The sequence below is a fragment of the Hippocampus bargibanti genome, linkage group LG09, assembly GCF_051943395.1.
Source record: "Hippocampus bargibanti isolate YZ-2025 linkage group LG09, ASM5194339v1, whole genome shotgun sequence".
In the NCBI taxonomy this organism is placed as follows: Eukaryota; Metazoa; Chordata; class Actinopteri; order Syngnathiformes; family Syngnathidae; genus Hippocampus; species Hippocampus bargibanti.
Genome location: NC_142742.1, coordinates 3,936,679 through 3,964,335, shown reverse-complemented (window position 1 = coordinate 3,964,335; position 27,657 = coordinate 3,936,679). Strand labels below are relative to the sequence as shown.

The following is a 27,657-nucleotide window of genomic DNA, read 5'->3' as shown; positions in this document are numbered from 1 at the left end:
TTCATAATCTTGATGGAACTTGCTTATTTAATTTGAGAGTAGTGTTTGAATTGTTAATCCTAAATAAATTTTTCTTTACTTTTGTTTTGAATACAAGGGTTTTAATTTTTTAATTTTACTTAAATTTCTTTTATTTAAATTTCCCTTTTTCTTTTTTTACTTAAATTTATTTTGGGTTTTTAGCTTTTTGTTTTTTTAATTTTGGTTGTTTAGTTTTTATTTTTTTTGTTTTTTTTCGTTTTGTTTTTTTATTTTTTAATTTTCATTTTTTACTTTTTTAATCTTATTTTATTTTTTTTCCTACTTTGGTCATCCTTAGGTTAAGAATGGGCGTTGTTGGGAATCTTTCGGGTTTGTTTTTTTGTGGTTTCTTTAAAATTTCACTTTAATTTTATGTGTTATTTTATTAGGGAACACTTGGCGTAAATTAAAGTTAAAAATTAATCCCCACATTTCCTTAATTAAAAAATTTGTTTGGACAAAAATGTATACTTGTTGAAATTCACTCCCCCCGAACTCAAATTTTAACCATTAAAACGAATTTTTAATCCCGGCAAAGAATTCTTTTAAAAGAACCGCCTTCCCTTATAATTTGGCGTTTGCAACCCTTACCCCCAGGTCTTTTACTAGATTAAACCCTTATCCCAAGCCAAAAGCTGATAAACCCTTCCTTTTATTGGATACCTTTGGCAAAACCCGGTTTCCTGTTAATCAGTGGACTTTTGCAGAGGAGGATACGTTCAATCTATTTCCTAGGCAATTGGGGGGACTAAGTTCCCCAAAACAAATTTCCCTTTAGGATTGGGGGGCACACAATTAGGCTCCCCCCTTCAAAAGGGGTTCCACGGGGTTTAAACTTTGGAGTTTGCCCTGTTTTCCTTTGCTGCCAAAATCATTTGAAAAATCTTCACCACTTTTTACATCCAAAATAAGAAATTAATTGACCGGTTTTTTAGGTTTTTCATATGTAAAAAACCCTTGACAATTTCATTTTTACTTTTTAAAATTTTTATCATTAAATTTATTGCAAAATTATTTAAATTTTATTTTTTTTTATTCATGTTTTTTTATTATTTAAAGTTTATAATTTTAAATTTAAAATTTTTTTTTTTTTTTATAAAAATTTAATTTATTTTTTTCTTTTAAAATCATTTTTTTTTAAAATTTCCCCTTGTTTTTAAAAACGTTTAATGCTTTTTAAAATTTAATCCGGAAATTGGTTTAATCTATTTTACAAATTTTCGAAAAATTTAATGTTTCCATGTTAGATTTCCCATAGGTTCAAATTGGGAATGATAGAAAATTGGGCTTAGAATCCCCTTTGGAACCAAAATTCCTTTGGAATTTCCCAAATAAATTTCTTTCAAATTGGGCAAAATGTTTTACCTTGGGGATGATTTAAATGGTCTAATTTGGAACAAAAAAATTTTAAAATTTAAAAAAAAATGGGCATTTACTGTTTTAACTGTTTACAAACAACAAGAAATTTAATATTAATTTTTCACCTTTAATTCTAATGGCAGTAAAATTGGAATTTTAAAGAAATTTTCAATTTGTTTTTAAATTATAATCTTATTTCTAAGGTTTCAATTGAACTTTATAATGAAAATTTACATTCGTTTTTTAAGTTTTCTAAGGCCCGTTGTTTTTTCGATCTTCTCCCTTGGGAGGTCCTGTTCATAAGTTCTTTTCATTTTTTTAATAATTTTTAAAGGAATTTTTTTAGTTTTTTTTTACCAATTCGGGTTTTGGGTAAACCGGTTCAACCTCGGAAAAAAAAATAATAAGAAGGGTTTGGTTCCAAATGATAAACCGATTTTTAAATTATTTTTGTTGTTAAATTTTTTGGCCTAATTTATTAGTTCCTTTATATATTTTGGGAATTTGTATAATAATTTCAATAAATTCATTAAACTCAATTTCATTTATTTATTTTTTAATTAAATTAAAATGAATTTTTAGTTTCCTTTAAAAATAAAATTTGGATTAATTTATTTTTAATAAATTTAAAAGGATTGCATAACCAATTATTTTGGGGTCTCAGTTATTGCCTGTGTTTAATGGGACAAAATTATTCCTTAAATTTTTAACAACATTAGAATTAATCGTAAATTAATACAATGGCTTTAAGTGTATAAATTAAATTGGTAATTAAAATATTATAACAATGGTAAAGCGTTTCAGAATAGATTGTGGTTCCCAAACTATTAAATGGTTTATAATTTAATGGTAATTTTAATGTTTATTGCAACTGAACCAATGTTGAGAAAAATCTTGGCATTGGAAATAATACGCCTCTGTTAGAAATTTTTTGCGTCATATTCTAAATTTGAAAAGGGAAGGTCTACTTGAAAGGCCTCCATTTTTTGCTTTCTTAAATGAATAAATTTTAAACCATGTGGGAAGGGGGTTTTTCAGAATCGGTGTTGCCCAAACCAATCCAGACCCTAAGGAGAAAGGTGGTTTTCTTTAATAACATTTATTTTTTTGTTATCTAAAATACACTGTTACTTTTATATTACTTCTTTTTAGAAGGGCCTTCCAATTCCTTGTTAAACTGGGCTTAAAGGCCCGAGGTTTACGGGTTAAAGAAAATAAAACCTATGGTTTAAAATCCGCAACATTCGTCAAAAATACTTCCGGAATTATAATTCTTTATCATTAAACCAAAATAATTGAAACCGGAAAATAATCATTTGATAATTTCCTATATAAATAATACGTATATCTTCCGTTAAATTTTGATTTGATAGCGAAGTAGCAAACACCTCGAAATTGTTATTATTTTGGAGGTTATTCGCCTAACATAAAGGGCGTTTTGAAAAATTCCAGGTTTTTTGAATGTAAATCGGTTTTTATATTTATTTTTTGGTTGAAATTAACCCGGTTGGATTCGATAATTATTTGATTCATTTGTAAAATTTGGTTTAAAATTTTTGATTATTAATAAGATTCTCAAAAAATTTTTGGCTAATTTTTTACATGGATATCATTGAAATTTGAAATTTAGACTCATTTTTATTTCATGGTCAAATTTAATGCAAAAAAGAAACTGGTTTGGTAAAAAAAAAATTAAAAAACAAATAATTTTATTTTAATAAAATTTTTTAAAAATTAATATAATTTTTAAAATATATTTTGGAAATAAGTCTTTTTTTTTATAAACTTTTTCAACCCAACGGCCGATCAGGATGAAGGTTTGTAGTTTTGGAAAAAGGGAAAAAGCATTTAGTTGTTTTTGAAATCTTTCATAAAAATTCCATTTATCATTTTTATTAAACATTAATTTTTTTTCCTATGGGATTCAAGTTAAAATTTCCAACTCGCCAATTTTAAATTTAACCCTGGAAAAACCAATTTTAAAATGGAACAAAATTTTTTTTTCAATAATTCATTCCTTTTGTATTCGTAATTGTTGAAAATTACTTTTCTTTGGACTTAAAAAACTTTGTCTCTCAGTTTTCGAATTACTTACGGGCATTGATTAATCGCCTTTGCAAAGCCTTTCTCCTTTTTTTGAATTTTTTATAACCGAGGGGAAATTTATAGATTATTTTTTATTTTTTAATAAATTTTCTTGAATAAAGAACATCTTCCCCGGGAATCTTTAAAGTTGTTTTCCGTTTCCGGGGATGCCCGGGAAAATCTTAAACCGGAAATTCCGTAAAGACTTTTAGTGATTTAGTCTGCATGAATGTACGAACCGGGTTAAATTTTGGATAGCTTAAACTATTTATCATTAAACTGGGAATAACGGGCCAATTCTTGTTCCGAATTTTAACAGATTCATTATTATTTTTACCTACGTTTTTTCTATTAAACGCAAATGAGGTTTAAAATGAAGAGGCCTTTCCTAAAAAATAACCATTGTTTTTTCCGCTTTCGATTTTAAAGCCCTGTTGGTGAAAGGGAAGGGGTTTTAAAAAAATTTAAAGAAAGGAAACAAAATTTAATTTTCGTTTCCCAAATTTATTTAAAGTTAAAATGAATTAAAATTTAAATAAACCCAAAACCTGTAAATTGAAAAAATTTATTAAAATCACAATTTTGAAAAAAACTGAAATAAAATTATTCCGGCCAAATAAAGCAAAATGTAGTTAAAAAATTGACCTACTTAGGAAAAAATTCACAACACAATAAGGATTTATTTAAAAGGTATTTAATAAATAAATAAATAAAAATTTATTTAAACTAAAATTTTTGGTAAAAAACGATTTTTATTAGGATGTTATTCATTTAATGGGATATTTGGAACCTTTGGCTTAATTGTTGAGCAATTTAATTGGGAAAGAAGGTTCATTTTTAAAGGAAAAATTTTATTAACTTCCAAAATAAATTAAAAAATTATTCACCAATTTTTTTATTTAAATTTCTAATTTTATTCCCCGGTTAAAAGGGAAATATCAACTTCGGAAGGCCTTTTTAAAACAGTGTTACCGTTATAAAACCAAATTATAAATTAAAAAATTTTCCAAAATTTACTTAAATTGTTATCCCGGGGCGGTTTTGACTTAAGGGGTGCAACTTTTAATTTGGGGTATGATTGTAGCTCGTTCTTTATTAAATACGCAGTGGATTCAGCAAGCTTAAACCTGAAAAAAAAGTTTTCTCCTGAATTTAATTTCTGCCAGCTTCTGTTCAAGTTAAAAAGCAATAAGTAAGTTGCAAACTTTTTTGATGCCCTTTGGGCCCCCATTCTTAAGGAACTTTTTTAATTCCCGGGCATTTCCAAGATTTTTACAGTGGCCATTCCTTTTTTTAAAACCGTCTAATTGGAAAGTCCAAAGTTAATGCAATGGATAACTGGTAAAACATTTTTCGGGGAAACCTTCCTTATAACTTTAAACATGGAAAATTATATTTGGACAACCATTTCATTTACGACATGAAAAGTTTTGACAATTCTTAAAAAGTTAATGGAAACCAATTGTTAAATAACTAAACAATTGGTAAAGGGTTTAACCCCCCAACGGGGTTTTAGAAGGTTATTGCTTTAAAATAATTGGCAGACTTTTTTGATCACTGATAATTGATATTTTTCTGAAACCTTCTCCAAAAAAGATGCCATTGTTTAAAATTGGAATTCCAAAACGCAGGGCTGTGTTTTCAGGGAAAAATTTTATTTTTCCGGAAGAAAATTTAGCAAAGACTTTTTTGTTAAAATTCCCTTTCTCCCAAAGGGTGATTTACCAGAAACCCAAAATAAAATGTAAAAAAAAACTAAAAGAAAACAAGGGACTGGAACTAGTAAAGATTACATTTAACAAATTTCCCAATTTGGGATTTTCCTATTTAAAAATCGTATAATAGGTTTAAATTGAATGGGCCTCCATGTTTTCCCAACTAAACCTTAGGAGAATGAAAAACCAAAATAAAAGATTTTCTTATTTTCAAAAGAAACTAATGGATTAGCTTGGTTTTGAAAGGCCGCCAACATAAGAATTTAATGTGGGAAAGGTCTCATATTCTTTTTATACAAAGGGGCCATTTTTACAAAATTTTTTAAACAAAATGAATTTAGGTTTAATAAAATTGAATTGAAAAAAATTCATGACTTTAAATGGAAATTTAATTTTTCCTTGGAATAATTTAGATACGTTCCCAATTAAATATTTGATTTTGAAACTTACGTTTTTTATAAAGGGGGGAAACCCGGGTTATATATTTAATAGACTTCCCATTTATATATTCTGAAAAACGTTAACTTAAACATTTTTTTTTTTATGCCTTAAAGAAATTTTTTAAACAATAAACTTTGGAGATTAGAAAAAAACAGCGATTTTGCATGAACTAAAATAAAACCAAAACCGTAATTTATTCGAACGAAAAATTCGGGACCTTGTGAATCCGAATTTTCACAAGAAATTCAATTCTCCGGAGCGTCGAGGCTTTTTTATCCGAGAATTTCAGGCCCGAAGGGAAATTTTAGGTTTGCAATTTTAAGGTATTTATCCAACGGTTCCTTTTTAAATTAACAAGCCCCGCGTAAGGCCAAATTAAAAAAGAACTAGAATTTTATTGGTTTTTTTCCAGAAAGTTTTGCCTTAATATCCTCTGTAAGGATCACCAATAAAATTAGACCCAAAGCCAATTTTTTCAGGTTAAAGGGTCCCCTTTTCCCTCAACGCCAAAATTTTGTTCCAATTTAAAGGCCGGTTTAAGCGGGAAACTTTTAAATTCTATCTTGATAATTTATTTTGATTTCACAAGTAATTGATTAGTCTTCCAATTTCATATTATTCCATTAATTTAAACCAATCCCAAACCAATTAAAGGCATTTTGGGTTCCTTTATAATTTTAAGCATACTCAATGGGAAAAACATTTAACCTGTTTTTAAGTTTCATTAACTAAAGGTTGTTTTCCAATTAAACCCAAATTTTGTGTTTTGTTCTTCGCTGTCCACTTTGTTTAAATAAAACTTTTATTTCATAATTTAAACTAAAAATTTAATTGCGTCCAAAGGTAAAATTAATAAAATATTTTTTTTAAATATCTGCAAAATTTTGTAATGTGGATTGTTTATTTTTAAATTTTTTCCCAAAATCACCATGGAGCCAATGCATTAAAAAAGGACCAACTATTTTTTTTAGTCCAAGGGAAAAATAAATCTAAAAAGGAAACACACTTATTCAAGAAAAATTCCAATGCCCTTTAAAAATACTTAAAGGGGACCAAATTCTGCCCAAAAAATTAGCAAAATGCTCTATCCTGCCCCTAGTCGTGCTTATGCATTGGCTTGGGGCCCCAAACTTTCTCAGGCTTGGGTGCCGTTTAGGCGCATAAATGTAAGGGAAAATAATTTTAACGGTTAAAGTCTAATTTTTTCCTGGGTTTTGGACCAAATTTCCCCCAAAAATCGCCCCCAAAATTTGGCGGCCCCGTTGCCCCGGCTAAATTGCTTAACCTTATTGGGACGGAGTTCCTCAGGATTTCCCGGGAAAATTTCCCCAAAAAATTGTTGCCATTAAACTGCAAAATTGCGGCCGGCAAATTTAATTTCGGCCAAAGTTTTGGCCTAAATTCTCCCGGGTTTGCCTCCCCCAACCCCCCATAATGCGCCCGGAAATGGCCCCAAAAGTCTGCCCCTAAAATTCCGCCCTTTGGAATAAATTGCGCCCATAAGTCTGCATTTGTGCCCCAAAGTGCCGCGGAAATTCCCATAAATTTAATAAAGATTTCCCTAAGGCAAAAATTGGTAATTCCCGTGAATTTTTTCAAAATTTTTTAAAATTTTTTTAAAAATTGAAAACCCCAAAAAATTTTTTAAAACCCCTTTTTGGGAATTTGAAAAAAAACAAAAAAGAAATTTTGTTTTTGGACCCCGGGGAAAAAATTTTTGTTTTTAAAAAGTTCCCCTAAAAAAAATTAAAAAAACATTTTAAAATTTTAAAAAAGAAATTTTTATTTAAACCCGGGGGTTTTGGGGCCCAAAAAATTTTCCCTTGGAACCCCTGAAAAACCCTTTGTTTAAAAAATTTTTTGAAAATTTTAAAACCCGGCTTTTTAAATTTTTAAAGGAAAAGGGGGCCCGGGGAAATTTTTTTTTTTTTTAATTTAATAAAAAAGTTTTTAACATTAAAACCCCAATTATATTTTTTAAATTTAAAAAAAAATTTTGGTTTCCCAATTTAAAAAATTTTTAAATTTAAAAAAAATTTTTTTTTACAAGAAAAACCCCAAAAATTTGCCCCTCCAAAAATGGCCCGAATCGTTCGGAAAGGCCCTTTTTGATCCCTTTTAAAATTTCCCAAAAAAACCCCTTGGAAGGGGAAAAATTTTTTATTTGTTTGGGTCAATGCCCAAGAAAAAAAAAGGGTTTTTAAAATTCTTTTTTTTCCGCCCGGGAAATTTTGGTTTAAATTTTATTTTTCCCAATTGGGGAAACCCCTTAAAAGCCCAAAAAAATTTTTCCTTTAATTTGGTCCTTTTTTCCCAATTTTTGACCCAAAATTCGTGTTTTTTCCCACCGGGGTGTTCCCCCATCCTTAGGGCACCAAACCAAAAAAAAAATTTAGAAAATTTAGAAAAAAATTCCCATAGGAAACCATTACAATGGGAATAATCAGTTCCTGGGTTTCCATAAAATATACTTTTCAACTAAATAAGCCTTAAAACTACACACAACATACCTTATTCTATGTATAATAAATGTGCTATTGTATTGTAATGAAAGAAATACACTGCATTGTATCATAAAGTCACTTTATTCACATTTGTGATGGGCATTGATGGCTTGATGGAATGGTGTTGGAGGTCGAAGGTCAAAGGGAATTGCTGTTTGGAAAGAGAGGCGCATTACATGAGGACTGTAATTAAAGAAACAAACTGTGCTGTAAAATAAAGTTTTATTGACCTTTTTGATGGTCGTTGATGGCTTATGGAAGGAGAGTCACCTTCCATAAGGACTGTTGGTGCTGTTCGGTCGTGTGCTTCCGCCGAAGATCACTCCGCCAGCCGTGGTGGGTGTGTATTATGAAAATAGTGCTTATTATAAGGTTTAATTTTCAGAAATTTAACGTTTGTAAGACGAAAGGTTTGTAAGATAAGGTGTTTGTAAGTTGAGGTCTCACTGTATTTGATACTAGTTGACACAAATTCCCAGCAGACAAATCAGCCCATTTCCAACGGAGCTTAGGCGCCATCTTGTGCATTTTCTGGGACGGTACATTGGAGTCCAGACGCCTCAAAATTATCCGGAAGGACTCCTTTAATCGATTGCAAACATTTATGCTTTCCTCCTCAGAACTATTTGAATCATATTCATAACCGGATGAGTAACAAGAAAATATCTTCTCCCAATCTGAACTCTCTGTTTTGATTCTGGAGCAAGGCAGTTTGCGAAGGAGTATTCTGACGTGATGTCACGAACGAGGGGGCGGGACTTTCTGAATCCGTCCAGTTTTCGAGCTCATTTTGTGGCAGTTTTGGGACACTAAGTAAATTTTATTGTTTTTTGCATTGACTAAAAAAAATCAGACCAAACAAAGTAGACCAAAATGCATTGTGTGTCGCTTTCTCGGTCAGGGGCGTTCCTTCAGTGACGTCGCGTGGGGCTCGTCATCAACTCAAAAACAAGACTTCCTGAATATTCAGTCTTAAAAGGTAAAATATAGCTATATGCGGCGGAATCTTTGTAAAATGCGCTCAGTAGAAGTCATTTGAAGTGATTAAAAAAAAATTCTGGACGCAACTTGTCCGGAGGTGTCGGTTGTCCTTTAAATAAATAAATAAAGATATGAGCGACCAGTCATATCTTTATTGGCATTGTATGCGAGTGTACCCAAGAAAATGAAAAATGTGTTGTTTTTATTTTCCCAGGCGCCTTTGATGACGAGGACATCATCCACGTGGAGGGGAACATCGACCCAGTGCGGGACATGGAGATTATCCACGAGGAGCTTCGGCTCAAGGACGAAGAGATGATCGCGCCCATCCTGGACAAGCTGGAGAAGACGGCGGTCCGAGGCAACGATAAGAAGCTTAAACCGGAATACGTAGGACATTTGTAGCGTTATTGTCTTTAAAAATGGACGTGAGTTGACAGACGAGTGTGTTTGTTTTTTTTTTTTTCTTCAGGATGTGATGTTGAAAGTGAAGAACTGGGTAGTGGATGAGAAGAAACACGTGCGATTCTGCCGCGACTGGAATGACAAAGAGGTCCGTCCGATTCAAGGCGTGTTCAGTGTGCTCTCTTTTGTGTGGCTGGCTGGCGGTGGCACTTTATACACTTGAATTGTCGCTCCTGTTCCAGATTGAAGTGTTGAACAAGTACCTGTTCCTCACATCCAAACCAATGATCTACTTGGTCAACCTTTCCGAGAAGGATTACATCCGTAAAAAGAATAAGTGGTACGTATTTGCGCATCAGTGAGTTTGTAGGCGTTTATTTACGTGTTATTGTGATTGTGAGTATGATGATGATGATGATGATGATTATTATTATTATTATTATTTTGACTATTATTGTTATCACTATTATTAATATAATAATAATAATAATCACCATTATTATTGTTATTGTTTCTGTTGTTTTTATTGTTATTATTGTTACTATTATTATTATTAATATGGTTATTATGGATATTCTTCTTTTTCTTCTTCTTCTTCTTCTTCTTCTTCTTCTTCTTCTTCTTCTTCTTCTTATTATTATTATTATTATTATTATTATTATTATTACTATTACTATTATTATTTTGACTATTATTGTTATCACTATTATTAACATAATAATAATAATAATCACCATTATTATTGTTATTGTTTCTGTTGTTTTTATTGTTATTATTGTTACTATTATTATTATTAATATGGTTATTATGGATATTCTTCTTCTTATTATTATTATTATTATTACTATTACTATTATTATTTTGACTATTATTGTTATGACTATTATTAATATAATTATAATAATAATCACCATTATTAGTGTTATTGTTTCTGTTGTTTTTATTGTTATTATTGTTACTATTATTATTAATATGGTTATTATGGATCTTCTTATTATTATTATTATTATTATTATTGTTATTACTATTATCATTATTATTTTGACTATTATTGTTATGACTATTATTAATATAATAATAATCACTATTGTTATTGTTTCTGTTGTTTTTATTGTTATTATTGTTACTATTATTATTATTATTAATATGGTTATTATGGACATTCTTCTTATTATTATGATTACCATTGTTGTTATGGTTATGATTATGATTATTATTCTGGTTATTATTATAGTTATGTTATTATTTTTATTTTTGTTCTTTCGGTCATTATTATTATTGCTGTTATGATTATTATAATGGTTACTATTATGACTATTATTATGTTGTTATGATTATTAATCATATTATTATCATTATTTCTGTTATGATTATTATTATGGTTATTATGATGCTATTGTTATTATTGTTATGGTTATTATTATTATTATGTTATCATTATTATTCTTGTTATTATGGTTGTTGTCATTGTTATTATTGTTATTATTATTTTTATTATTATGCTATTATAATTATTCTTATTGTTGTTATTTTTAGTTATTATTATTGCTGTTGTTGTTGTTATGGTTATTATGATAATGATGATGATGATTATTATTATTATTACGGTTATTATTATAATTATTCTTATTGTTATTATTATTGTTGTTGTTGTTGTTAGTTATAATTATTATTATTAAATGGGTGATTTTGGTGATCAACTGCTTAGCACGACCGACTCGCAGTTGAGAGGTCCAGGGTTCAATACCGGGGCCCCTTCACTTCTCCCGTGTTTACTTTACCTGTACTCAAAATAGGACTATAAGGTTGACTCAAGACTCTAAATTGCCCAAAGCTCTGTGTGTGTGTGTGTGTGTGTGTGTGTGTGTGTGTGTGTGTGTGTGTGTGTGTGTGTGTGTGTGTGTGTGTGTGTGTGTGTGTGTGTGTGTGTGTGTGTGTGTGTGTGTGTGTGTGTGTGTGTGTGTGTGTGTGTGTGTGTGTGTGTGTGTGTGTGTGTGTGTGTGTGTGTGTGTGTGTGTGTGTGTATGAACACTTGTTTATCCACACAATTGGCTGGCGACCAATCCTGCTTCCCAAAGAAGCTGGGATAGTCTCCATTGCGCTCACGGTTGTTATGACGACATGTTTTACACTAAAAGCATCGATGCAGGTGCGTGTTGTCATGTTATAAAGTAACATCTCTTCTCTTCTCCGAGGTTGGCTAAAATCAAGGAGTGGGTGGATGTTCACGACCCAGGCTCCATAGTGATCCCTCTCAGCGGAGCGTTGGAGTCCAAACTCTTTGATATGGAACCGGAGGAGCAGCAAAAATACTGCGAGGAGCAAAAGACGCAAAGGTGACAGACAGATGCTCCCTTCCCGATGAGTTAGGAATCCATTTTGTCTCACTTTTAGCTTTGTGCTCATGCATCTCACGGAACGCATTCGGTTCACATGAGAAGACGCTTTTGTTTTTGTTACATGAACCGCGACATAAACAGAACCCATTCCTTTAAAAAAAGCAAATTACGGTAATCCCCCGCTACTTCACGGTCCGATAGTTTATTGCATTTGAGTTTTGTACTGTACAGTGATACCTTGGCTTACGAATTTAAGGCGTGTAAGGCAAAAAGTGTGTCTCCCAAAAAATAATTTCCCATAGGAAACCATTAAAATGAGAATAATCCGTTCCCAGGTCACCATAAAACAAAATAATTTTCTACTTTCTAATTTTCTAAGCCTTAAAACTACACAAAATATACCTATTTTTTATGTATAATAAATGTGCTGTGGTATTATAATTTAAGAAATAAACTGTACTCTATAATAAAGTCGTGTTATTGACCTTTGTGGTGGTCGTTGATGGCTTGATGCAATGGAGTGACCGGTTTCATCAGCATTAAACACTTGATGAGGAACGTAGCCTTCTTGTTTCACCATCTTAAGGAATGATCTCAAAACCTCTAAAGATGGAGGACACTGATTTGCTGTGGCGACCCCTTGATTGGAAAAAGCCGAAAGGAAAAGAAGAAGAGGTGCTTTCTCTGCCATAATTTTACCTTGTTCCTCATCAATTGGGTTCTGTTTAGCTGGGTTGATAGCTTTTTGCATCAAGTGTACAGATGACTCGTGCGGTTTCATTTGTGGAGCCTGATTGATGGGATATTTTAACCTTGCAGTCCACACTCTGCTTTTGAACTATCAAAGTTGAAACGAGACCAAATTTCACTGTTTTCTACCCATTGTATCACTCTCTCTCTGTCATCTGCCTGTATCTTTAATGTTTAAACCCCCCACTCCTCACTGCTGTGTTCTTGACCAATCGTGATTTTAACCGCAAACTGGGGGCGGGGAATAGAGGACAAAAACAGTCTGCCATTTTGTTGTTAGAACGGGCTCGTTCGCCAACAACACATCACTCATTGTGGCTCTCCGCGTGTATCCAGAAAAATAGTTTGTATGTATGCCAAGGTAAAATGTTCGTAAATGTAACGTTCGTAAACCGAAAAGTTCGTAAGCCAAGGGGTTCGTAAACCAAGACATCGCTGTACTACAACCATCTGCTGTGCTTCCTTATGCATATCCTGTACTGTGTTCCACTAAATTTAGCCTTATAAATATTTTTTTTGTACACATACACATGTAAATTTACCAATCCATGTACGGTTCGCTACATCGCTATTTTTCGTCTATCGCAGGTGGTTCCGATCCGCGTTCATCGTGATAAACGAGGGATTACTGTAGTTGTAATTCAACGCAATTCCAAACTGTTATCACCTCACGTAATGCTATTGACTTGATCTCCCATTTAGCGTCCTGACTAAAATAATCAAGACGGGATACGCAGCGCTACAGTTGGAGTACTTCTTCACCGCAGGACCGGATGAGGTGCGAGCGTGGACGATCAGGGTAAGCGACACGCTTTAGCGTTACCAGCAATTTAGATTATAAAATCGATCTTAAAATCAGATTTTTTTTTTCTATCTTCCTACAATACTTGCACTAAAAATGCAGTCAAATGCGTACGTAAATACGTCCACAATACATCTGAGATGTTCAATACCAGCACATGTATTCACTCTGATTACCCGCCGATAGAGTGCTGATAGCCGTCGTATTTTTTTATATTTGAAATAATAAAAATTAAAAAAATAAAATAATAATCAACTTAATTGCTGCGTTAGAGTGAACACTGCCGCGAATGGCTGCCACTGCTCACCTGCACAAAAAAAAGTTCTTATCCCGTGACTGCAAAGTGTCCTTGAGAGTTTTGAAAGGCGCTTAAAAATGAAATGTATAATAATAAAATAATAATTATAATGAAATGTAAATGTAAATGTCTCCACTGTGAGACTAATAAAGGCAAATCCAATAATATTAATATTAATATTAATATTAATAATAATAATAATATATTAATTTAATATTAATATAATAATAATAATACTATAATAATCAATAATAATCAATCAATAATAATAATAAATATTGGGCTTTTTTGTACTGTGGGATTGGTTATTATATAAAGTAACTCATTCGCTGCCATTCACGAATTTATTTCGGGTATTGAAAATATGACAGGGCGCCATTCCCGAATTGGTTTGTTTTTGGTTTTTTTTTCATGCTCAGGTGCCGATATAGCGGTGGTTAGACCTCTGGCAATGTTGTTTCCCTTCCACAAGGGGGTAGCATTTCCATTTTTTTCCATGTTAGCGCTGTGTTCCAGCTTCAGTTGTTGTTAAAGTGCTATGTAAACCAATATGTATGTATTGTATTGTATTGTATTTTGGACAGCCGCCCTCATTTCAAGCTCAGATAACTCCAGACTCATAACTTGGGAATTAACTCTTTTGTTCTGATGAGAAAAGAGAGTCTAAGGTTTCTTATGCTTCGTTGAACGTTTATGTCGTCCTAAAACTTAATATTCTGTGGGTCCTGGAATTTTAGTGAAAAATGACAATAACCCTGGCACTGGAGTGGACACATTTTTGCACATGGTCTGGCAGCGAATGAGTTAACCTCGCCCTTCTTATCATTCCTAACCCACAGAAAGGCAGCAAAGCTCCACAGGCAGCGGGCAAGATCCACACGGACTTTGAGAAGGGCTTCATTATGGCCGAGGTGATGAAGTTTGTCGACTTCAAAGAGGAGGGAAGTGAAAATGCAGCTAAGGTACGAGTCATGATTGTTTTTTTAGGGTAAAAAAAATCATCGAAATTGACTTTAATTTTTCATTTTTCAGTTATTTGAGTGGGAAAAAAAAATCATTTTGATCACCTGTACTCTTATTTGCATACCCGCACCCAATCCATGTAGGCTGCAGGCAAATACAGACAACAGGGTCGGAACTACGTGGTGGAGGACGGTGATATTATCTTCTTTAAATTCAACACACCCAACGCACCGAAGAAGAAATAAGAATGTCATGGAATTATTTTTAAAGAAGAAAATGTCAGCGCCATTTTGCTTTTTATTGACGACACACAGAAAGCCTTCATTCTTCTCCAGAATTCTATGGACTCTCAACGTTGCCTGTCAAAACAAAATGTCAGCCTCATCATCAATACGCACAGCTCAATAAAATGTGTCAAAACCAAGTCATGAGTCCACGCCGTGACATTTTGGTCATTATCGCGCTATTTCAAGATAATGTTTATCTTCTTTTTTAGCATTGCCTCATTACACTGCTTATTATTGACCTCATAGCATCATTGCCAGTCACTGATTCTAGACATTTTGAAACAAAGTACCACCTGAAAAATATCTACAACTATAATGACAACATTAAAATATCAGAACACTACCTCAATTAATGATTCATTTAATATTTATTGGAATGTTATAAAAGTTAACGAAAGCTAACAAGCGGTCATTCTTCCAACTACCACTAGAGGGCGCTTGCTTACCACTGAATTGCGGTACTTGTACAGTAATGCACTTATAGCTGGTAAGTCATTTTTAACGTAATATTACAGCAATAAAAACATAAACGCACTTGCCAAACTGAAAATTTCTTAGAATCCATAAAAATTAGATTATTAACCATTCATTGCATAGTAACACACCAAAGGTTATGTTGAGGCAAAAAAAGACAGGCAACTATTTAGCTCCCACTACATATTTATTTAGATTTTTTTCCTGGTGTAGAAATATGTTGTAAATATTTCTAAATTGATAATACCATGATAAATGTATGTTTTAAGATTTGTAAAAATATATTTAAAAGCTCGAGAAAAGTTACTTCGAGTCCGGGAACGAACTCCGCCAAACAGGAAATTCACTGACATTTCAATTGATTGACATTCAACCAACCAACCACGTCACGAGCCATCGGAACCTTTAGCCAATCATCGTAAAGAAGAAGGGTGGGACGTCCTGTAATGCGATGCAAATTACACAGTCGACCTCGCTAAGTTCCTCCCCATTGTGTTTCCCGCACCGTCAATCAAAATAGAAAAAAAATCGACCCGAATTCACCGATCAACATTACTACCCTTGTATGATCATGTTTGGAGCGGCTTTTAATAACGTCCCCGCTCGGGATGTAAACCATTAAAACATTCAGCGAATAGACGTGCGACCCGGGCGGTGAGTTTTATTGACAAGAGTTGTGTCTTTTTTTAACCCTTTTTTTTTGTTGCTCGGCGGCTAACTAGCTCGGCTATGGTGAGCTAGCAGCCGAGCTAGCAGGCTAGCGACGGAGTTGTAAACAGACGTTCCCCTTGTCCCGGCTGGCCCGTCACGTCCCTGCAAAGTTGACGGGAGTTGTGGAGAGAGGGGAGAAAGTATTTTTTTTTCTCGGGGAAATTGGACCGAGCGAAAGTCGCAACGGGGGATGCTTTGCTGGGCTTTTAAGGCCCGACGGGAGTTGAAGATTACCGAGTGAAACAAGGGAGAAATGGCGTCCGCGGACGTGGACAGCAGTCAAAGCGACTTTCTTCAGGAAACGCAGGTAAACTCGCCACATTTTTTTGGGCCGCCTTCGATTTCCTCCGTCTCTGCTGGTGATCGGCGTTGTGTTTTGAGGAGCGTAGAAGTTCGCACGTTTTGCAATTTTGATGCCATTGGGGGTGGGGAAGTGTGAAGGAGGGTGAAACGCCGTAGTACACTTCCTGTGTTCCCCCCACTCTCGACAACGGCCACCCACTTCTTAGCCCGTTAAAACCCGCCCATAGTGGGGAGGACGCTGCCAGACTGTCGCTTAGTGTGGGGACAGGTCCTCGGCGCTCTCTCGGCGACGAAAAAAGGGCGGGTGGAGGGCTCCTCAACGACGGGATAATGCCGTTCGGCTTCGGCGTCCATAATCAAAAACAGTAGCGTTCATATCCCGCCCATCCCCCACTCGCTTGCTAGCCACCATGTTGTAAACTAGCGGCGCTTTCGCTCGACCATTCGCTTTAAAAAACACATCAATTTCTTGTTACAGTTTACCCCTCTATATTGTTATTTTATCCAATTTGTCTTATATTATGTTACCGCTCGTGTTGGGCACGTGTGCCTGAAATTTCATCGAGTTCGAATCTGTTAGCTCGTGAGTCACCACTAGGCCTCACGTAACCCCATGTGTCAAATTACAAGGATGGATCGATAATACACGAGACCAGCCTGATCAGACCGAGCAAACGCTTCCAAAAATGTTCTAAAAATATACACCCAACAGTCACACGTTAATTTAAGAGTCCTTTAAAAGAAGCGACTGAGTCAATTCTTGACATATTGTCCAAATTGAATTCATTAATCTAAAATGGGGCCGGAATTGACATTAAAATGTCTTAAACCAACCTTAATACTCTCAACGCATGCGAAATACCTAATATGCTGTGTATAGTCTCGAATCTAAAAAGTAATAAATGTTTTGGAGACATGTACCGGCGTTGCACAATCACTGACTGGGAAACTAAACAGTGATGCAATTTTATTAAAAACTCGAACAGAGACACCATTTATTATGCAAGCCACCCCAAAAAATGTAGTTGTAAAGCAATTTTCTGAAAATTAGGCAGGAACATGGAAAATTATATGCTTATGACGTGGTTATTGTTATTTTCCATCTGCTTAAAATATATAGTTTCCATAATAGGGCTTAATGATTTTAGGAAATCATTCAATTAATTATGAGTTTTTTTATGACAAAAAAAAAATCTATTTTGATTTCTGTTGGGATTTTCTTCAAATTGAGCTTCAGTGCTAAAAACCTATTGGACCGTAACATGATCGGACATGACTGAAAATCAGACGATAAAAACTTTAAAAGCAATTACAGACACTCCCCTACTTTTGCACATTAAATTTAGGAACAACGGGACATCCGAACATTTTTGTAGTATTCTCTCCCGTTGTACATGTACATATCTTTATAAAGCATATATTTTATGAAATGTTATATTTATATACACTGTAAGCATATTTATACAAGCCTTAAACATACATGACATACAAAATATAGCACTGAAGCAACTTACGAACAAATTCATCATACGAACGACCGTTTGGTACGTATGTCGTTCGTAAATTGGGGTGCGCCTGTATTCAAAATCCACCTTTGTTTCCTTCTCACATTCCAAAAACATTCAAAACGGTTCACGGAAGAAACAGAATTTGTGATACAATGAACGTGAAGGATTGTTTGTGTAAAGCTACCCTTACGTCATTTTCTCCCTCCGTAGATGACTGACATGTCCGCCATTCAGCTGTCCGCCTCAGATCGCTGGGAGGTGTTAACGCCCGTTTCGGCCGCCAAGGACGATCCCATCGGCGGTCTCGTCACATCCAACGGCCAGTACGTGCTTCCCCTCGGGAGTCTCCCCAATCAGCCCATCTATGTCACCGCACCTGGAGGCGAGGTGGCGGCCAACGGCGTGTCGGGCATTCAGTATCAGGTAAGGTCAAGTTGTGTCGCAAAGAGGCGGGGTTTTCCAAGCGGGAATTTTCTGGATGCTGAATGGAAACGCGGCGCTTGTTTCAGGTCATCCCGCAGATCCAAAATGCGGATGGAACGCTGACGAGTTTCCAGACGCAAGGTTTGGATGACGGCGCCGGGCAGATCCAGCTCCTGCCGGACGGCGGCCACGGCGGCATCGGCATCAGCTGCGCGGCGGCGAGCACCAGCGACCTCCTGACGCAGGCGGGCCAAGTGCAGCCCATCCAGGGCCTCCCGCTTAGCGGCGGCTCGGCGTACCCGGTGGGGCTGCCCGGCAACATCACCTTTGTGCCCATCAACAGCGTGGATCTGGAATCTCTGGGCCTGACGGCGGCGCAGACGGTGCCCATCGCCACTGGCGTCACGCCGGAGGGTCAGCTGATCATGAGCGGCCAGAGCCTGGAGAGCGCCGGGCAGGACGGCAAACTGGCGGCGGCGGGCGACAGGAATCAGGAGCTATACGTGCCCGCCTCCGACGCCCCCTCGCACATCCCCGCCACCATCGACGGCACGGGCGTGCTGACCCAAGCCACCGCCGTTTCCGCCGGCGTGGCGGATCCTTCGTCGTCTTCGGAGAACTTTAATTCACACCTGCAGCAGATCCAGGTCAGCGTGCGCACGTGACGAAGGGGTCTCGCCATTCGATGATTTAAGTCTGTCAGGGTGTATGCCTGCGTTAGAACTTTTTTTTGGTACCGTATTTTCATGTGTATAAGGCGCACCCCCAATGAATGGTGTATTTTCACACTTTTTCCATATTCGGGTAACATTCGACTTACGACCGAGCTCCGTTCCGACCAAACGGTCCGAAGTCAAAATGGTCGTAAGTCGAAATCCATTCAAAATGTTGAATAGAGACTCAGAGGGTAAATGACTCACAAACTCCCCCCCCTCTGGTGCCATCACACGGTTGATTGCTGTGCGAGTGTGTGACATGCTGGCTGGGAAAAATTGTCGTACACGTTGCCGGCTTGCTAGGAAAAATGACTTAGTGTCCCAAAAGTGCCACAAAATGAGCTCGGAACTGGGCAGGTTCAGAAAGTTCCGCCCCCTTGTTCGTGACGTCACGCCAGGATACTCCTTCACAAACTGCCTTGCTCCAGAATCAAAACAATGGCTTCAAAGAGTTCAGATTCGGAGAAGATGCTTTCTTGTTACTCATCCAGTTATGAATATGATTGAAATAGTTCTGAAGAGGAAAGCATAAATGTTTGCAATCGATTAAAGAAGTCTTTCCGTATCAATTCAAGCCATCTGGACTCCAATGTAGCGCCCAGGAAATGCACAAGATGGCGCACAAGCTCCGTTGGGCTGTTTTGTCCGCTGGGAATTTGGATGAACTTAGACCTTCTTTATGCGTGTTACCGTAATTGGCTGCGACACACAACGATTCACCATCACGTTATTTATGTAGTTTTCATTCTAATTTCGCCATCAACATCATGTTTTCAGATGAAAAAAAGTACCCAAAATGCATTGTGTGACGCTTTCTCGGTCAGGGGCGTTCCCTCCGTGACGTCACGTCAGGCATTGTCATCAACTGGAAAACAAGACTTCCTGAATATTCAGCGCGAGTCTTAAAAAGTAAAATAGAGCTATATGCGGTGGAATCTTCATCCAATGCGCTCAGTCGAAGTCATTTGAAGTGGGCTCAATTATGGTACCCCCCATCACGCAGGTGCCATCCTCCGGTGCGACCGCCCCCTCCACCGCCGTCGCCGCCCTCTCGCAGCCCATCCTTCAGCTGTCGGGCGACGGTCAAAGCCAAGTGGCGGCGGCGGGCCAAGACCTGAACGCTGCGGCGGCCGCCGCTCAGACCCTGCAGAGCGTCCAGCTGGTCAACCCGGGGACCTTCCTCATCCAGGCCCAGACGGTCAGCGCCACCGGACAGATCCAGTGGCAGACATTCCAGGTGGGGGCGCAACACCAAAAAATGTTGACTTGGCGTCTGTATTTTATTTAATTTTGTTACAGTGATACCTCGGTTTACGAACCCCTTGGCTTACGAACGTTTCGGTTTACGAACGTTCAATTTATGAAAATTTTACTTTGTATACGAACTATTTTTTGGAATACACACGGAGCGCCACAATGAGTGATGTGTCGTTTGCGAACGAGCCCCTTCTCCTAACAATAAAATGGCAGCTGACTGTTTTTGTTCTCTATTCCCCGCCCCCAGTTTTCGGTTAAAGCCACGTGATTGGTCAAAAACGCAGCAGTGAGGGGAGGTGTTTTAAACATTAAAGATATAGGCAGACGACAGAGAGAGAAAAAATGGATAGACAAGAGTGAAATTGGGACTCGTTTCAACTTTGATCGTTCAAAAGCAGAGTGTAGACTGCAAGGTTAAAATATCCCATCAATCAGGCTCCACAAATAACCCGCACAAGCCACCTGAACACTTGATTCAATAAACTATCACCCAGCTAAACAGAACACGATTGATGAGGAACTAGGTAAAATTATAGCAGAGAAAGCACCTACAAGAGAAAGGAAGGTTACGTTCCTCATCAAGTGTTTAATGCCACTCCATTCCATCAAGCCATCAACGACCATCACAAAGGTAAATAAAATGACTTTATTATATAGTACAGTTCATTTCTTTAATTATAATACCATAGCACACTTATTATACATAAAATAAGGTATATTCTGTGTAGTTTTAAGGCTTAGAAAATTAGAAAGTAGAAAATTATGAGGACCTGGGAACGGATTATTCTCATTTTAATGGTTTCCTATGGGAAATTAATGTTTGGGATACACATTTTTCGCCTTACATACTTTGTCCTGGAACCAATTAAGTTCGTAAGCCAAGGTATCATTGTATTTATGATGATTATTATTATTTTTTTTAGGTCCAAGGCGTTCAGTCGCTTCAGGGCCTGCAGCTGCCTCAAGGTCAGGGGGGGCAGGCGCAGCAGCTGACGTTGGCCCCCGTGCAGACGCTCCCGCTGGGCCAGGCGGGCCAGGTCAGCCTGCCCAACCTCCAGACGGTCACCGTCAACTCACTGGCGCAAAGTGGCATTCAGTTCACGCAGCAGGGCGACGACAACAACAGCCCCGGTGGGTTGCCGCGCCAAATTTTGGGGAAGGGGAAATTAAAAAAAAAAAACAATATAGGTGACATCCAAGTTACGACCGCCGCGAGTTACGACCACACGTACTTACGACCGCCAGACCCTTTAAAAAAAAAATAAAAAATACTACGCCTGGCACTGCAACGCGCAACCAGCCGACAATGCATATTACAATTTTGGCCAGCCAGCATGTCACACACTTGCACAGCAATGCGTGACTACACTCAATACAGTAGTTATACAGTGCTGTATCCAGCAACATCTCCTGTAGTACACTGCTTTTTTTCCTTCTGCGTCCGCAGTAGGGAGAATGATTTTTCAACCGCTGTATTAATAATAATTATAATAATGATAATACATTTCATTTATAAGCGCCTTTCAAAACTCTCAAGGTCACTTTACAGTCACAGGATATGTTTTTCTGTGGGTGAGCAGCGGCAGCCACACGCGCCAGCGTTCACTCAACCCGGAAGTAACTCAAATAGATAGAAAGCTAGTTAGCTAATAGATAGCTACTGATAGCTATTCTTTACGTGTTTTCTTTAACCCACTATGTAAAATGTAAATATTAATCGATATGAAATATAAAATGATGATACTAAAAGGTAAGTATCACATTTCTAAATGATCTGTACAGTAAATAGTTTTGTATCCATTACAGGTACAGTTATACAGTTATAAAAATTGATAATATGAAATATAAAATGATAAAAATGACACTAAAAGTGATCAAATGAACTGTAAACAGTTTGGTATATTGGATTGGCTGTACCCTTATTCATCTCACAGTGGAGACATTTACATTTCACAGCGGCAAAGTTATGAAAGGGAGAGGACAGGAAAGAAAGAAGTAGAAATACAGGAGCTGCTAGAAAGGCAGTCAGTCTCGCGGCGCCATCTTGAAGTAAAAAAAACAACTAAATAAATAATATGACAACACAAAGACGGAGTCATTCATTCGTCAGCACTTGCTGTACCCCAATTTCTGACATGAAGCAGTTCGAGATGAAGGAGGGGAGGATCAAAGCGTTCTTTTCACCAGTGGATCAGGGACATCAAGGTGGAATATAATAGTATTCAATAGAAAAAGTCGCTTAAAAGCAACAGATTGACATCATATACTATCCTGTCGTGTAAATGTCACGTCGGCCATTTTGAATGGATTTCAACTTACGACCGTTTTGTCGGAACGGAACCCGCTCGTAACTCGGATGTTGCTTTGAATTAATTTGCATTTGTGTTGAGTTAGGGAGAAAAAAAAAAATCATCTGTAAATGACCATTTTCGTCCGCCATCTTTGTTGCCGACGCAGGCATCCATATCAAAGAAGAGCCCGAATCGGAAGATTGGCACCTGAGCGGCGACTCCACCCTCAACCCCAGCGACCTGAACAACCTCCGCGTGCAGATGACGGTGGACGACGACGCCGACCCCGCCGGCGGCGAGGGCAAGCGGCTACGGCGCGTGGCCTGCACCTGCCCCAACTGTAAAGAATCCGGCGGAAGGTCAGCGAGCGCAATCGGGGAAAAAGAAGTTGTTTCGCAAAAAAATAAAAAAATTGAGTCTAAATGTGAAAACGCGTGTCCTCGCAGAGGTTCCGGGTTGGGTAAGAAGAAGCTGCACATCTGCCACATCGTGGGCTGCGGCAAAGTGTACGGCAAGACGTCGCACCTGCGCGCTCACCTGCGCTGGCACAGTGGTGAGCGGCCGTTTGTCTGCAACTGGATGTACTGCGGAAAAAGGTTCACCAGGAGCGACGAGCTGCAGAGACACAGGAGGACGCACACGGGTGAGACCGCAATCACCTCGCGCGTCATCCTTTCACGCACACTTTTGCAGAATAGCCCAGGCACCTTTTGATGGTCTGGAGTAGGTAGGTAGGTAGGTAGGTAGGTAGGTAGGTAGGTAGGTAGGTAGGTAGGTAGGTAGGTAGGTAGGTAGGTAGGTAGGTAGGTAGGTAGGTAGGTAGGTAGGTAGGTAGGTAGGTAGGTAGGTAGGTAGGTAGGTAGGTAGGTAGGTAGGTAGGTAGGTAGGTAGGTAGGTAGGTAGGTAGGTAGGTAGGTAGGTAGGTAGGTAGGTAGGTAGGTAGGTAGGTAGGTAGGTAGGTAGGTAGGTAGGTAGGTAGGTAGGTAGGTAGGTAGGTAGGTAGGTAGGTAGGTAGGTAGGTAGGTAGGTAGGTAGGTAGGTAGGTAGGTAGGTAGGTAGGTAGGTAGGTAGGTAGGTAGGTAGGTAGGTAGGTAGGTAGGTAGGTAGGTAGGTAGGTAGGTAGGTAGGTAGGTAGGTAGGTAGGTAGGTAGGTAGGTAGGTAGGTAGGTAGGTAGGTAGGTAGGTAGGTAGGTAGGTAGGTAGGTAGGTAGGTAGGTAGGTAGGTAGGTAGGTAGGTAGGTAGGTAGGTAGGTAGGTAGGTAGGTAGGTAGGTAGGTAGGTAGGTAGGTAGGTAGGTAGGTAGGTAGGTAGGTAGGTAGGTAGGTAGGTAGGTAGGTAGGTAGGTAGGTAGGTAGGTAGGTAGGTAGGTAGGTAGGTAGGTAGGTAGGTAGGTAGGTAGGTAGGTAGGTAGGTAGGTAGGTAGGTAGGTAGGTAGGTAGGTAGGTAGGTAGGTAGGTAGGTAGGTAGGTAGGTAGGTAGGTAGGTAGGTAGGTAGGTAGGTAGGTAGGTAGGTAGGTAGGTAGGTAGGTAGGTAGGTAGGTAGGTAGGTAGGTAGGTAGGTAGGTAGGTAGGTAGGTAGGTAGGTAGGTAGGTAGGTAGGTAGGTAGGTAGGTAGGTAGGTAGGTAGGTAGGTAGGTAGGTAGGTAGGTAGGTAGGTAGGTAGGTAGGTAGGTAGGTAGGTAGGTAGGTAGGTAGGTAGGTAGGTAGGTAGGTAGGTAGGTAGGTAGGTAGGTAGGTAGGTAGGTAGGTAGGTAGGTAGGTTCATAGATGCATACATACATACATAAATAGAAATACACAAAAATACATAGAAAACTCCATTGAAAAACATAAATAAATACATTGAAAAACACATAAATACATTGAAAAACACAAATAAATACATTGTATGTATGTAGGAAAATGAGGTAGGTAGGTATTGATGTTCTGGAATAGGTAGGTAGGTACATACATTCATAGATGCATACATACATACATACATACATAAATAGAAATACACAAAAATACATAGAAAACTACATTGAAAAACATAAATAAATACATTGAAAAACACAAATAAATACATTGTATGTATGTAGGAAAATGAGGTAGGTAGGTATTGATGTTCTGGAATAGATAGGTAGGTAGGTACATACATTCATAGATGCATACATACATACATAGATACATGCATACATAGATATATACATACATAGATACATACATGCATACATACAAACATACATACATAGATACATACATACATGCATGCATGCATACATAAATAGAAATACACAAAAATACATAAAAGATACATAGAAAACTACATTGAAAAACACATAAATACATTGAAAAACACATAAATAAATACATTAAATAAATACATTAAAAGATACATACAAAAATAGATGAATACATTTAAAAAAGCGAGATTAGCTAGGTAATAACGAATGGCTAGCCAGCTAGCTAATAGATAGCAAATAGATAGCCAGCTCGATAGCTCGAGTGAAGCAACATGATGTCAACAAGTTGTCTGTAAAGAAGGCCATGCTCGTGAGTATTGTCATATCTCCCGTGTTTTGGGTGGCGGGCATCACGTCCACTTTTAGCTGGAAACCCATCAAACAAAACTGAAAGTTTAGGATTGTTATAGCACTGCTACAATTTTTTTTTTTTTTTGGTAGTACAGCTAAGCTAAAAGCGCTAACTCATCTCCCCCCACCGCCAGGCGAGAAGAAGTTTGTGTGCGGCGAATGCTCCAAGCGCTTCATGCGTAGCGACCACCTAGCCAAGCACATAAAGACTCACCAGAACAAAAAAGGCGGCGCGCCCGGCGCCTCCTCGTCGCCGTTGCCCGCCGACACCCTCATCACGGCCGACGGCACCACGCTCATCCTGCAGTCGGCCGCCGCCCACAACCTGGTGGCCAATCAGGAGATCCCCTTGCAGCTGGTCACCGTGGCGCCCGGCGAGGTGTTGGAATGAGCGCGGTGGATGGACGGGTGAGCAAAATGGCCCGTCACAAGGACCTCCTTGTCTTCTTTCTCTTTTTTTTTTTTTTTTTACATATGAATATAAATATATATGACAAATATATATATTTTAAGTAAAAGTTATCCAGATGTTGTTTTTGCAGTCTTTTTGTAGGCCGGCGGAAACATTCAAAATGGTTGCTATGTATACACACACACGACACACACACGACACACACACGACACACTATACACAACGAAATGCCTTATTTTGTATCATAGTCATGTATAAAATGCTGGAGGTGCATGTGTACTATTTTTTTCTTCTTCTTCTTTTCTTTCAATATAAAAATCCGTCACCGAAAAATCCCCCCGCCCTGTTTTGGGAAGTGCGCTTTCATTATAATTGTTCACGTCACCAACACGTCTTTTTCCCCGATGCAAAAACTTCCTTTTAGTTGTGCATGAAAAACCCTGTTTTCTGATCATGTAAAATTCACCAGACCAAAGATCGTGAAGGGAAACCAGCACTTGTGGTGGTTTTGCAAATGCTAGGCTAAATGAGCTAATGCTAATCGGACATACGTTCGCGTTTTAGGAAAAGTGAACGTGGCGATGGGCGCGCACTTATATAGGTAACATCCGACTTACGACCGGCTCGACTTACGACCTTACGACCTCTAGACCCAGATTTTTACAATTTTAATTCTACACCACAACGCACTAGCAGACCGGCAACGCGTACGACAATTTTGGCCAGCCAGCACCTCACTCTTGCACAGCAATCGACTGTGTGATGGCACCAGAGGAGTTTGCGAGTCATTTAGCCTCAGAGTCTCTATTCAACATTTTGAATGGAGTTCAACTTACGACCATTTTGACTTACGACCGTTTGATCGGAACGGAACCCGGTCATAAGTCAGATGTTACCTGTATTATCATCAAGTTTGCAAATGTCTTGCGTAAAACCACCAAAATCACACATCAGTTGTGTTTTTTTAGCATCTTATTTATGCACGACACTTAAAAAGTTGCCCATTTAGTAGGTCGTAATGTCAGGAAATCACGTTTAGTCACGTCTGGTAGTTCCCAGATAGGTGATGAGATCATCAGATCTCAGATGGTTTGCTAATATGCTAATGCTAATGATACACTTGCTAACTGGCTAATCCATCGCATTTGGGAAGTGAGTTTATTATCATGCCGTGTTTAAGGTCACTATGGAAACACCTAATGCCATTTTTTCATTGTTTTTATTCGCTGTTTAGTTGCGCATGAAAATAAAGTTTTCTAATCACGCCAGTGTCACAATAGCGCCATGTCACGGCTTGAGGCCATCACTTCTCGTAGCCCCCCCCACATCCCACCTCCAACAAAATGTGCAGCTTATTTGAGCATCCAATATCGAATGTTTGTTTTTCTGAAAATCTCTACTTTGACCTTTGACCACTTATTTTTTTAATCTTTGCAACAAAAAATATGCATCCCCCCCCCCATCCCTCTCGAAAAAAAACTTTTTCAGATGAAATGAACAAAAATGTACAAAATGTGGAGTTGCATGTTTTTAAAAGTGGTAAAATTGCCATTTTTGTGCTGAAAAGGCAAAAGGGGCGCAACAAATCATAGTGGGAAGGAAACATTCCAGTCCAGGTGGGATTCCGTATTTTTGTTTTGTTTGCAATAAACCACAGTTGTGTTTTTGTCTTTTGGAGCTAAAAAAAGTCATGCTAACTTTTTGTTGTTTTGTTTCCTCCACGTATAATCCTCATGTTCGTCCGCATGTTGGTAGCATTCATTTACATGTGTATTATCTTATTGTTTATAGAAGCCATTCACTTAGTCAACGCAATTTATTTCAGTGTATCAAAACCTTATTTTCAAATGATTTTTTTAAAAGTCGCTGTAAAAAAATTGAATGTTATCTTTTTTTGTAACTTTTTTTCAAATGGATCACAATAAAGTCTAAAACGTTGAGTCGACAGCGTCTGTGTGAACGACAAAAAAAACTATTTTGAGATTAAAAAAACATCCAAAATTGCTTTTTGATGAATTGTGTGAAATCTTATTTTCAAA

General features: G+C 37.5%; 2 protein-coding genes across 3 annotated transcripts; both read left to right on the top strand.

The window, feature by feature from the left end:
- Window positions 1-9,237: 9,237 nt before the first annotated feature.
- On the top strand, window positions 9,238-15,087 carry ola1 (Obg-like ATPase 1). The gene is made up of 8 exons (XM_089004922.1): window positions 9,238-9,268; window positions 9,321-9,496; window positions 9,579-9,659; window positions 9,754-9,851; window positions 11,707-11,847; window positions 13,303-13,399; window positions 14,540-14,662; window positions 14,807-15,087. The coding sequence occupies exons 1-8, from the start codon at window positions 9,238-9,240 to the stop codon at window positions 14,906-14,908; spliced, it is 849 nt and encodes a 282-aa protein (XP_088861048.1). The 3' UTR covers window positions 14,909-15,087.
- An 848-nt stretch (window positions 15,088-15,935) lies between these two features.
- LOC148893374 (transcription factor Sp3-like) lies at window positions 15,936-27,623 on the top strand. Of its 2 annotated transcripts, none has more exons than XM_089003883.1 (8): window positions 15,936-16,442; window positions 18,157-18,369; window positions 18,456-19,016; window positions 20,089-20,322; window positions 21,266-21,473; window positions 22,800-22,992; window positions 23,080-23,276; window positions 25,341-27,623. In XM_089003883.1, the coding sequence occupies exons 1-8, from the start codon at window positions 16,389-16,391 to the stop codon at window positions 25,595-25,597; spliced, it is 1,917 nt and encodes a 638-aa protein (XP_088860009.1). In that variant the 5' UTR covers window positions 15,936-16,388; the 3' UTR covers window positions 25,598-27,623. The 2 variants fall into 2 exon arrangements, with proteins under 2 accessions (XP_088860009.1, XP_088860010.1); XM_089003884.1 differs by lacking the exon at window positions 15,936-16,442 and adding an exon at window positions 16,687-16,853.
- Window positions 27,624-27,657: the final 34 nt, after the last annotated feature.

Excerpts from the sequence above, each read along its gene's own strand:
- ola1 (XM_089004922.1), top strand. The coding sequence starts at position 9,238 with ATGAGCGACCAGTCATATCTTTATTGGCATT. Across the intron at positions 9,852-11,706 it reads ATCCGTAAAAAGAATAAGTG|GTTGGCTAAAATCAAGGAGT; the intron begins GTACGTATTTGC and ends CTCTTCTCCGAG. Across the intron at positions 14,663-14,806 it reads GAAGTGAAAATGCAGCTAAG|GCTGCAGGCAAATACAGACA; the intron begins GTACGAGTCATG and ends CAATCCATGTAG.
- LOC148893374 (XM_089003883.1), top strand. The coding sequence starts at position 16,389 with ATGGCGTCCGCGGACGTGGACAGCAGTCAAAGCGACTTTCTTCAGGAA. Across the intron at positions 21,474-22,799 it reads CGACGACAACAACAGCCCCG|GCATCCATATCAAAGAAGAG; the intron begins GTGGGTTGCCGC and ends TTGCCGACGCAG. Across the intron at positions 23,277-25,340 it reads ACACAGGAGGACGCACACGG|GCGAGAAGAAGTTTGTGTGC; the intron begins GTGAGACCGCAA and ends CCCCACCGCCAG.